At 36.6% G+C, this 12,181-nt stretch overlaps 1 protein-coding gene across 7 annotated transcripts in view; it reads left to right on the top strand.

The window, feature by feature from the left end:
- Nucleotides 1-12,181, top strand: part of pds5a (PDS5 cohesin associated factor A) — a 222,185-nt gene that overhangs the window by 47,669 nt on the left and 162,335 nt on the right. For all 7 annotated transcript variants that reach the window (XM_069924889.1, XM_069924887.1, XM_069924892.1 and 4 more), the window contains exon 4: nucleotides 4,372-4,458. In XM_069924889.1, coding sequence (XP_069780990.1) covers nucleotides 4,372-4,458 — 87 coding nt within the window. The remainder of the gene's footprint in view (nucleotides 1-4,371; nucleotides 4,459-12,181) is intronic.

The following is a 12,181-nucleotide window of genomic DNA, read 5'->3' on the forward strand; positions in this document are numbered from 1 at the left end:
TGATTGCTATAAATATTGATGCATGTTTGTATAAACAATTCATTATTTTACAGCACAGTTGGCATAGTGCTTAGCACAACCCTGTTACAGTGTCAGCGATCAGGACTGGGGTTCGAATCTAATGCTGTCTGTAAGGAGTAAAACATGAAAATCTGCAGACACCATGGTTGAAATAAAAACACAAAGCTCGAGAATCTCAGCCGGTCAAACAGTGTCCTTTATAGAGCAAAGATAAAAGTGCATAACCGTTGTTTTGCGCTTGTCTGTAAGGAGTTGGTATGTTTTCCCCATGTCTGCATAGGTTTTCCCCGGAGGCTCTGGTATCCTCCCATCTTTCAAAAATATACAGCGGGTTGTAGGTCAATTGGGCAGCATGGACTCGTGGGCTGAAATGGCCTGTTTCCGTGCTGTGTGTCTAAATTTTAAAATCAAATTTCAAATTTATTTGTTTAGTGGCATTCAAATTTATTCCATTATTATCATGCTTTCACTTTGGATGGGTTGCAATGCTTTCATTAGCTAGTCTGCTTAGTCTGTGCTTCTTGGATAACTTTCCTTCTGTTGAAGATAAGAGATTAAAGTTAAACAGAAAGCAAGTGCTCATTATTTATGAATAATGTAATTTTTCATTTATACCTAACGCAATACCCAAAATACTCAATTATTTGCAACTTTTTTCACTGTAATGATATCAATTTGACAATGTTATCAGTTTTCTATTGTCCATTCATTTTGAATGCCTATTTATGACCAATTTGGCAGCAAAATAAATCAAGGATTTTTTTTAAAGCAGATTGAAGAAATTAATTCTGGGAACTGGGTAAACAGATTTTTGTTTCAAAAATAAAACGCAATTTGTTGCCCATCATAAATTTAATTTCAGATGATACAGTGCTCGCCTTTTGACCTGCTGCATTTTATGTGATGAAGGTGTTGCTTAGTGCAGTTAGGTTTGCTTCGGTTTATTATTGCCATGTGCATGAAGATAGAGTACAATACTTGACCATTGCTTTCTTCTGGTAATTTGCAATAAGTTGCCACACTCTGGTACCATTTTGGGTTTAAAATTTTGCAAAAAAAAAAGCCACATACCAGTAGTTAAGATTAATCAAGGTCAAACAGGGTTTGCAGTATTTAAACTGCAGGCAAATCATTACAGGAGCTGCTTGGTCATCAGCAGGTGAAAGGGAATCTGGCACAATCAGTCTCTACATGCTGTCAGTCATACTCCTGTTTAAGATTGGTTTCCACAGCCACAGTTATTATCCCAACTCTGGTATCCACCCACATTTTCTGTGCATGTCAGACTCTGCCATCATTGCTTGTTTTGTTCTACCAAAAAAAACGGTGTCCTGCGGTTGCTGAATCTGCCATTGTCATCTGCTGCCATGCTCCCTTTGCCTACTGTCATCATTTGAGAAGTTCAGCCAGGCAATATGTCAGAGTGGTATGTGACTTAGAAATGGAGGAGTTTCCTTGGGCCTGTTAGTTTTCCTTTTCTAGATTGTGTCCTGTAAACTGTTTGTTCGAAGAGTGTTTTTGAAGAAGGTTTTGACCAGTGGCTGCACTGCATCTTGTAGATCAAACTAAACAAATAGTTTAGTGATGATGGAAGATGTCTTACGTCGTGGAGTACTGACAAAAGGAACTGAAGAGATATTGAAGCAAAGGGTATGCAGACAATGAAAGCTACTCCATTATACCCCTGTATACCAATGGATGGAGAAAAGATTTAGAAAAGTTAGAAAAAGAGATCTGACACACAATACCAAGCTTCTGACCTCTCTGGTCATGGAAAGAATTCATCAATGGAAATGTTGTTGAATGTCAACTGAGAGGTAATGTTTGCATAGGGAATTTTCAGATATTCTAAGACATTGTTTGAATTTTGAGTCTTATTAACCAGGTTCTATACTGTCGTGGTTTTACAGCTTGTTAGCTCAATCACTACATTAATCTGATGAATTGGACAGATGTTCAGTGATCAACAAGCATCCCCTATTTCCTGAAAAAATTGATAATGGAGGTCAAAAAATCCTAAAACAATTTCCTTGGTTGAGGAGACTGGCCAATACTGACCACACCCATGTTTTTTTTCCCCCTTTAATTCACAATGGCTTCAATTTTGTTATAGCTACTTGAAAAACTCTTGATCAAGAACTATACCGAGATGTATGTCACTCTCACAACTGAAATATGTTTGGATCTGGAGAGTAATGATGTCTGGAGCCAAATGATCCTGTCTGAAAGGGAAACTGAGGAGCAATGAGCTGGAGAATGCTAAATGTTGGAACAGTCAATTAACTAATCCTGCATTTTGCTGTCAATTAGTGGAGATTGATGGATTTGTAATGGATAAGATTGGATTGTTCTATTTATTGTTGATAAAACATCCTAGGTACTTTTCCTCTAAATAGTTATAGCTTCATTCAAACATTGTGTTGCATGCTACAGTTAAGTATAGATCTTAATACCTGTATTTTGCTGCAAATACAAATTTATGGTATAGCCTTGTAAGACTCGGTGCTACATTTAGGCTAAAATGGCACCAATTGGAATCCCATTCAGAAACTTGAAATGAATTGTGTATCCATATTTGCTCTGTTCTACTGCTCTTCAGCTGAGAATGTTTCAGTTGAAGCAAAAGTCAGAGCAGTGGAAAAAGTTAAGACGATCTTTGTTTATTAAATGTTGGTTTACAGATTTAGGAAGAGAGAGGTTGGCAAGAAATTAAGATTAAACTTTTCATTCAGTATTAGAAAAGGTTATGATAGAACATTAAAGTTGAGAATTAGACTATGAATTATTTGTTAATTTTTTGGTAGATGAATTTGTGGAAGGAATTTTGGATGGAAATCATTTGAGAAGGAATTAACACGTGTAGTTTCTGAATTAATCTTTTAAGAAAAGAATGCTTGAATCTGATATTTTTCTGTTTTTAAAAATTGTTAAACATTAAAAGATCAATCACAAATGTTTTCTCTCATTTTTTAATGCATTTTCCAAATCCTTGGTTTAGTATTAAGCTGTCATCTCACTGAAGGATTCACTTGATCATTTTTAAATCTAACATTTAAAATCAAATTCAAGGTTCTTTTATTCATGTGTTCGTAGCATTTGTTTTTCTTTGTTTGCCCTGTAAAAGACACAGAGGTGCCATCAGTCCAGACCCACTATTCAGACAAAGAGAAAACAAGTGTCCCTTCAGAAACATCAATTGTCAGTGGATTCTGCCAGCTCCAATACTGCTGCCACATCCTGCTCCCCCATTGCATCTATAGCCATACAGCCTCCTGTCTGGTCCCAAATTTTATGCATCAAACTCACTTTTCTTCATCTCTGTTTATGAAATCCTGTGGTCCCAAATGGTTCCTTTTTCCTGACTTGGGCCTCAATATCCCTTGTCAACAGAGCTGTTACCCTTGCCTTGCAATTAACAAGAACATGCTGTCCCTGAATTCTTGCTTTCTCATGTTTAAAAACCTCCCCAGTCTAGCCATACCTACCTGCAGACATTCTCTCCCAATTAATCTCTGCAAGTTTCCGCCTAATACCTCCACGTTCGGAATGACTAAAATGTTGGTGGAAATATTCTCAAGATTCCTTGTTTTTAAAAAAAAGTTACATCCTCATTGACTAGTGGGAATCCCTGTTCAAATTGGAGAAGGAACACCAAGTTTTAAGCCTTTTATTCAGAATCATGCAGGTGTAGCAGAAGTTGGGCATGATTTTGCCTGCTATCTCTTTGCCCTACTTATGTGACCTAGTTTGTGAATCCTTTCTAGTCATCAACCATGTCCCAAAACCACGGAACTGGAATGGAAGCAAGTCATCCTCGATGCTGAGGAACTACTCAAAGTTTCGGGCAAGTGGTGTCCTATGTTTTCCAATGCGATCTAAGTGGTTACACTCATGGATTTTTAATTCTGCGACATTAACTGATGATTCACTCATCAAATTCATTGTTTTTATCCTGGTAAAATTTAAAATACGTGAATCTGAAATTAATATTTTATGTCTGTGGCCATTAAGTTAACAGATTGCAGTACAAATGACCTTCATTCATGACCTAAAGGAAAAGAGACTGCACCTTATTTTTGTCTAGGCTGTATGTGACTTCTGATCATAATATTGTCTCCTGCTTTGGAAAAAGCAGCCATTTCTACTTTTTATCAGAAATCTTGACAACTGGCAGCTTGCTAATTAATACTTCAGTTTGGTTTTCTTGGTTTATTTTGTAGATATTTTGCCACAAGCAAAAGTGGAATGCAACATTTAATTTCACTACAGAGCTTTTGAGGAAGCATTTCAAGTGACTTTATGAAAGGCTATTGAACTATATTTTACCTGAGCTTTGTTTATAATTCACAGGATATTTTCATGTTCATTACTCGGCAACTTAAGGGTTTGGAGGATACGAAAAGTCCACAGTTTAATAGATACTTTTATTTATTAGAGGTAAGCCTTACAACCTTTTAATTAAGTTTGCATTTCACATTTAACAATGATATATGCCCATAATGAGAAATTTGTTGTGAATAAACATGAAATATGAACTCGTTTTTGTGACTGTGTAGAAAACTAACAAAGTAATTGAAAACTTAAAATATTCCTAATTTTGCCATATGACTAGAGTTCACATTTTTGCTGGGCATTTCACAGCATTCGAAATAACAGTTTAGAAATAAACTGATTAAGAAGATAAATTTGAAATCAAAGGCTTATCCTTAATATTGTTTAAAATTGATTTGCTGGCACGTGATCTGAGGATTGAAATAAAATTTATGCTTAAATACTAGTCCAATAATGTGCCTGATGGATGTGATGGAGAAAGACAGTGCATCATGTTGATCTTTTTATCAAAGCTGAGCCATTGACCTAAAAAAATGTTGCTCTGTATCTGTCTCCCTATAAAAGCTGCCTGACCTCTTGAGCTTAGAACATAAAACCTAAAACAATACAGCACAATATCGGCCCTTTTGCACCACGATGTTAGGCTCACCTCTGAAAACCTGTTCCACTTCAATCTCACCCTTCCCTCCCTCAGAGCCCATAACCTTCCACTTTTCTTGCATCCATGTGCCTATCTGAAAGCCTTTTAAAATGTCCTTATTGTGCCAGCCTCCCCAGCAATGCCTATCAGGCAACTACATTTTCTGTCTGGAAGTCTGTGACTAGTGGTGTTTTGCAGGGATTGCTTCTAGAACACCTGCTCTTTGAACAAGGTAGTAGAGGAATGGATCAGTAAGTTTGCATATTTCCTAAAGGTTGTGGGTATGGTGGATAGCATAGAACGTTGTAGGTTACAACAGGATGCAGCGTTAGGAGGAGAATATGGAAAAGAGTGAAGAAATAAATTTTCAAAGATCAATTTGGAGCAGAGTATGTGGTTAACAGCTCGATTTTTGGGAGTGTGTGTTTTTAAAAAAAAAAAGATCTAACTGACGTCTCCTAAATTTTCTTCCACTCACTATAAATACATATCCTCTGGACCTTTTTCAGTGCCACCAGGGAAAAAGATGTTGGGTGTTTACTGTCTATCCCTCTCATGCACTTAAATACCTCTATTAAGTTGCCTCTCATCCTCTGTCATTCCAAAGAGAAAAGCTATACACATTGAACCTTTCCTCATAGATGTTCTCCAATCCAAGAAGCATCCTGGTAAATCTCTGCACCCTTTCTAAAGCTTTCACATTCTTCCTGCGACGAAATGACAGAACTGAACACGATACTCTAATTGTGGTTTAACCAGATTTAGATGGAGCTGCCACATTACCTTGCAGCTCTTAAACTCAATCCCCAACTAATGAAGGGCATCATACACGTTGCACAGCAACCTTGAGGGATCCATGAACCTGGACCTTTAGATCCCTTTGCTTCTCCTCACTCCCAAAAATCGAGCTGTTAACCACATACTCTGCTCCAAATTGATCTTTGAAAATTTATTTCTTCACTCTTTTCCATATTCGCCACTTCTCCTCCTAACCCTGCATCCTGTTGTAACCTACAACGTTCTATGCTATCCACCATACCCACAACCTTTAGGAAATATGCAAACTTACTGATCCATTCCTCTACTACCTTGTTCAAAGAGCAGGTGTTCTAGAAGCAATCCCTGCAAAACACCACTAGTCACAGACTTCCAGACAGAAAATGCTTCTTTTGCTGCTCAAAATTCAAATTTATTGTCAGTGTACATAGATGACATCACATAACCCTGAAATTTTTTTTGTGGGCCAGGCAGAATTTCTACTTATTGTTAGGGCAAAAAAAAATTCAAGAAAAGATGTGCATTCTAAAGAGATGAATGTAAACAAGCAAAGAAATTTAAGCAAATTGTTCAATACAGAAAATAGATATTCAAGAATAAATAATGTGCACAGAGTTCTTAAATGAGTCTCTGAATTTATTGTTTTGGAGTTTGATAGTGAAGGGGTAGCAACTGTTCATGAACCTAGTGGTATTTGGGAACCTTTACCACTTTTCCAATGGTAGCAGCGAGAACAGAGCATGCCCTGGGTGTTGTGGATCCTTGATGATTGCCGCTGCTCTCAGACGGCAGCGTTCCATGTAGATTTTTTGATGATGGGAAGAGTTTTGCTTGTGAGGTACTGGACTTTTCCGCTTAGTTATTGTTGCCCCCATAACAGGTCATGATGCAGCTGGTTAGCACACTTTCCACCTGACATCTGATAAGTTTGCCAAGGTTTTTGATGCCACACCACTTCCACAAACACCTGAGAATGTAGAGGTGCTGATGTGCTTTCTTCATGATGGCATTCGTGTGTTGCGGCCAGAAAAGGTCCTCCAAAATAGTGTCATCGAGGAATTTAAATTTATTCACCCATTTGATCCCCAAATAATCACTGGATCATACACCTCAGGTTTTCCCCTCCTGAAGTCCACAATCAGCTCCTTGGTTTTGGTGACATTGAATGCAAGGTTGTTGTGAGTACATCATTCAACCAAATTTTCAATCTCCCTCCTGTATGCTGACTCATTGCACTTTTTATACAATCCACCACCGTGGTATCGTCAGCAAATTTGTAGATGGTTTTGTTGTACCGAGCCAGCAGAGGGCTAAGAACACAGCCCTGTGGAGCTCTGGTACTGATTAAGATTGTGGAGGAGATCTTCTTGCCAACCCTCACTCATTGTTGCTTTGGGGTGACCACAATCATTTTTTTCCTCCTTCTACTCTCTACCTCCTATGCGGAAGCCAGTTACAAATCCACGCAGCCAGGTTCCTGTGGATTCCATGCCTCTTTGGATAAGCCAGTTCTGGGGAACCTTGTCAAATGCCTTAATAAAATTCATATTCACCACATCCATTCCCCTACCTTCATCAATTTTTTTGTCACCTCCAAAGCTCAATTAGGCTTGTGAGGTATGATCTGCCCTTGCAAAGCCTATGCTTCTCCAAATGTTTGTACATCCTGTCCCTAAGACTGGATTGAAATTAAAAGAAAATTTTGAAATAAGTAAAAATAAAAAATTATATCAGAAAGAATAAGAATAACTATTGGTTTTAGCCATCTCAATATTATTCTGGTCAGCGAGTTCTTGGAAAACATTTTGCTATCTGTTCTGTGTCCTTGGTACTGCATTGAACATGGTTGCTTTGAAAAGTTCTTCTGCCTTGCAGGATTTCTATTTTTTAATTTTTTTGTCTTTAGCATCAGTTTCAATTTGTTGATCTTTTGAGTTATCCAAATGTGGCTGTTGTATTTCATAATAGGTTCCTGTTTCATAAAGTACCTTCCCAGTGATTTCATCACTTAGTTTTTCTTTGGATTATTTACCTTTGCTTTGAAATTTCTTGCTCCTAAAGTTATAAATATTGATTTCATTGTTTCATTTCACTTCATTCAATATGAGGTTTGGTGAATTAGTCATAATGCTGTTTACTACAACTTTTGGACAATTTTGAATGAATATAATGCCCTATGTTGTGACCATCTCCCTTTATAATTGTTCCAACAGCATGCAGAATATATTGTGTTCACTTGTAAGATGAAAAATCCATTGTAGAGTAGCATTGAGTTTTTCACTGTTTATTAGAACTTTATGCTTTAAGAACTTTGATAAAACAATTAAACTATACTTAAAATAATTAACAAAATGGACAATAAAATATTAATACATTAACACATTCAAAAGAACGGTCAAAAAGAATTATCGGGACAGTATTCATGTCCCCTGGTTCTAAACAGTACAAAAGCAAAGTTCAAAACTAAATTGTTTATTTTAAACATGCAAGCGAGCTAACCTTGGAATTAGCTGTAATTAGGCGAAGTACTCACGGAATTTGTAAACAATATTCATTGCCTGGTTTCTTGCAAAAACATCTTTGTAAGTCATTTTAACACTTTACAATACCAGCCCCTTAATTATATATAAAAATAATCATTACCATAACAAAGAAATTTTTTTATAATATATCTAATAAATATTCAAAAGAAAGTGAAAGTCAATCATTAAAGCTTTCTGCTTGTAAAAGATAAATTTTGCTAATTGGTCTATTCACAAAGCCATTTTTAATCTTAATCCGCTTTCCTCCTGCCCTATCAAGTGTTTGTACATGATACTTATTTCCAAGGTATTCACTTTCTTGAAGGCACAGGATGGGTCTTTTTTTGCTTTTTCTTCTGCGGTTAGTCACAGAAAAGGTAGGACTCAAACAACATTAGTTCCTCAAATTAATCAAAAGCCACTCTGGCATCTATTGTCTTTTCTCGTAATTCCAGATGCAATTTGCAACTTCCAATTCAGTCTCATTTTCTGACAATTTATCTTGAAGTCTTTTATTAGGTACTCGCTCTGCATTTAATTATTTTAATAGGAGAGTAATTTTCCCATTATCTTCTGAGAAGTTAGTAACTTGATTTGGAGTAAAAAGGTTATTTGATGCATTGCTCCCTCTGCTTTCAGCCCTTCTACAGCATACACGAAATGTTTGAATTTTTTCACCTTGCTTCTTGCATTACTGAAATGTAATATTCCTTTAATTGTGCATTACTATTAACTGGGTATTCAAGGCTCATTCTTGATTGTTTAACATAGTCAGTTGTCTTATGTCATTAAACAATGACTTGTTCTCTTTCAAAAAATTAATCTCCTCTTTCAACTGTATGCAGCTTGATAAGGCTAAATCCTTTTCTTCAGTAACTGCATTCATTTCTTTAGCACTTATTCTTTATTTCCTCTTGGTTTTACGAATCCTATTTACAATTAATTCTTCCTTCTTGTCAACTACTCCCTGATCTTCTCTCTGGGTTACTTTCAAAACTGAAGAATCATCAGATTTGTTCCCATTTTTTGAAAATCAGTTTTGTTTCCAATTACAAAGTTAAAACCCTTTGGTTACTGTTTTCTGGAATAGCTAATATTTCTAAGTCCTTTCTCAACATTTTGTACTCTGAAGATAGTTACGCCATCTTGTCCTTTATACCATCAGCACAATTTTCTATGTTCACCCATTTTAAAACATGCTGCAAGCTTTCTTCATTGATCTTGTTTGCTAATGTAACTGGGCTACAGAAGCTATTTTCAGATTTGTTCCCAGACATTTGTTTCATTCTATCCCCAGATTTAGCTTCATTTTCATCCATTTATGATGAAAATAATTTCTTCATTACTGGTTTAGATTCCCTTGATTTATTTTCATCAGTAAGATTTTCTAAGAACTGTTTGTATTCCTTGAAGGTTTTTAGGTGTTATTGAGACGTTCAGGAAAGTCTGTCTTGAACAGTTTCAATGGTTTCACAACAGATAACATATTGACACTTGTTGACTGCTTCTGAGCAATATCATTCTTTCTGAGCAGTATCATTCTTTTTTTGTAATGGTCCATCCATTTTGATAGTGTGAGATCTATCCCTCACTCTATTTCTTCTATTGCTCCAGAGCCTTTGGTACATTTAAACCAATTAGCATCTCTATCTCAGAGGTGTCTTCCAGTATATAAACCTTCCTCAAATATGACCACTGATTCACATAATTTTGATGTGGGATGTTTCCTTTGTGCCCAGGCATAGTTTTCTGTGTGTAAGTGTCTGGAAGATCACAAAAATTGTTGCTGTGTATTCCAGCAATCGTTAACCCTGAAATGATGTTAGTTTCAACGATCTTTTCTTGTCCCATGGTTTTCAGTAGAATCTTTGACTTTTTTCCCTTCAAGATTAAGCCTTTTCATAAGCCCCATAAGTGCAAAATGGCACAGTGCTCTGGGTCAAGAAATGTATGTGTCCTTATTTTTGCATTCCTATTGTTTGACCTTAACTTGTACAGGCACTATTGAGAGTTTGCAGTTCTCTGCACTGGTCCCAGTCAGGCCATCTGTCAATACAAAAGCTTCAGCCCTGTTTTCATCAGCTTCTTTCTTTGGCATTTGTTCCTTTTCAGTTTTCTTCTTTTCCTTGAAGATGTGTTGTATCTTAGGATGTTTTTGACTACATAGAGCAGTTGTCACTTTTTGCAGTTTTTGCTGATGTGTCCTTTACACAGACAGCCCAAACATACTCCATTTTCTTTTTTTTAAAAATAAAGCAATTTTCTCACTAGGTGTCTTTTCCAAATCGTGCTCATCATTGCAGAACATCAAACATTTCTTCTCAACAGGTGAATTTTCCATTTCCTTAATTTCTTTATCCACCCCTGTCAGAGAGGTGGCAAATGTACTTTTCTTCAACTTAGGTTTAGGATACGATTTGGACTCCTCAACTTCTTTACTCATTGTTTGAGTAGCTTTAATTCCATACACTGGATCTGTGACAACGTTCACTTGTCCTTCAATGAACTCCACCAAATTATTAGAAGTAGCTGTCACATTAGTTTCTTCTTTAGTATTCAACAACTTGACTTATCCATTATTCTCTTAGGTGAATAATTTATCTACAATATTTACCATATTCTGAGGTATGTCAAGTTATCGAAGATGGCCAATCTCTGTCATGACATTGCAACATCATCTTAGAAAGAAGGCATACAAAAATGTACTATGCTCTCCAAAGCGAAAGTGCAAACCCAGGGTTGCAGAGGTCAAGGGAAAGATGGGAGTCAGACTTGTCGTGATTTCAGAAAGAAGCTGGTCAGATTGGTGTAAGGACAGCATGACATCAATTATAAATGACACATAATTGATAAGTTCAGTATAATTTTTTTTACACCATTTACAATGCCTGACAAAAGTTATACACATCAAAAGCCGAAATTTCAGATGTGGGACTGAGACAGGAACTTTCTACATGCCACGTGGTTGTGCATGAAATTGAGGCCATTTTGGCAAGGAATTGCAGAAAAATTAACCAGGATAACAGGAGTGGCTTTCACAGGTAACCCAGAGCTCTACCTATTTATAAGGTAATTTCATGGAAATAAGCGACAAATTGACCAAATATCAAATCTCATTTATGAAAATAGCACTGGCGGCAAAAAATGTATCACGATCGCTTGGAAGTCTGACTCCCCTCAACTTGTAGCACAATAGACTGCGGAAATGAACAGCTGTATACCTATGGGGGGGGGGGGGGTGGGGAAGTCACATACAACTTAAAGAATAAACATGACACTTTTGTAAAGGCTTGGCAGCCATAGCTGGATCACATAGGGGTCCAGATGCAGTAATAAAAGGAACAATAAAGGGTATAAAAGTAACTATTATATGTACAAAAACATAGTTTCCCCAACTGTACTCTATATACTTAAAGTATATGTAGGCTCTGGCGATGAACAGATCTGTATGTATGTATGACTGTTTTGTTTTATGTTGGTTTGTGAGATATTTAAAATGTTACTACATATAATTTTTTGGGGTGGAAAAAAGCAATAAAATATTCCAAAAAATATGAGAGGGTGCAAGATTGTATGCCATTCAGGTCCTGTGGTCTTATTACTGACCATGAAAGAACCTTCTGTAAATAAGCTCTAGAAATTATATACTTGTTGCCAAAATGCTTCTATAGTATCCACTTAACGTATAGAAACATAGAAAATAGGTGTAGGAATAGGCCATTTGGCCCTTCAAGCCTATACTGCCATTCAATATGATCATGGCTGATTAGTACCCGGTTCCTGCCTTCTCCCCATACTCCTTGATCCCCTTAGCCACAAGGGTCAAATCTATCCTCCTGGCTTTGACACCTGATTTCAATACTGGATTCAAAGCATTTCATAAACTAAT

The sequence above is a fragment of the Narcine bancroftii genome, chromosome 3 (genome assembly GCF_036971445.1).
Source record: "Narcine bancroftii isolate sNarBan1 chromosome 3, sNarBan1.hap1, whole genome shotgun sequence".
Lineage (NCBI taxonomy): Eukaryota > Metazoa > Chordata > Chondrichthyes > Torpediniformes > Narcinidae > Narcine > Narcine bancroftii.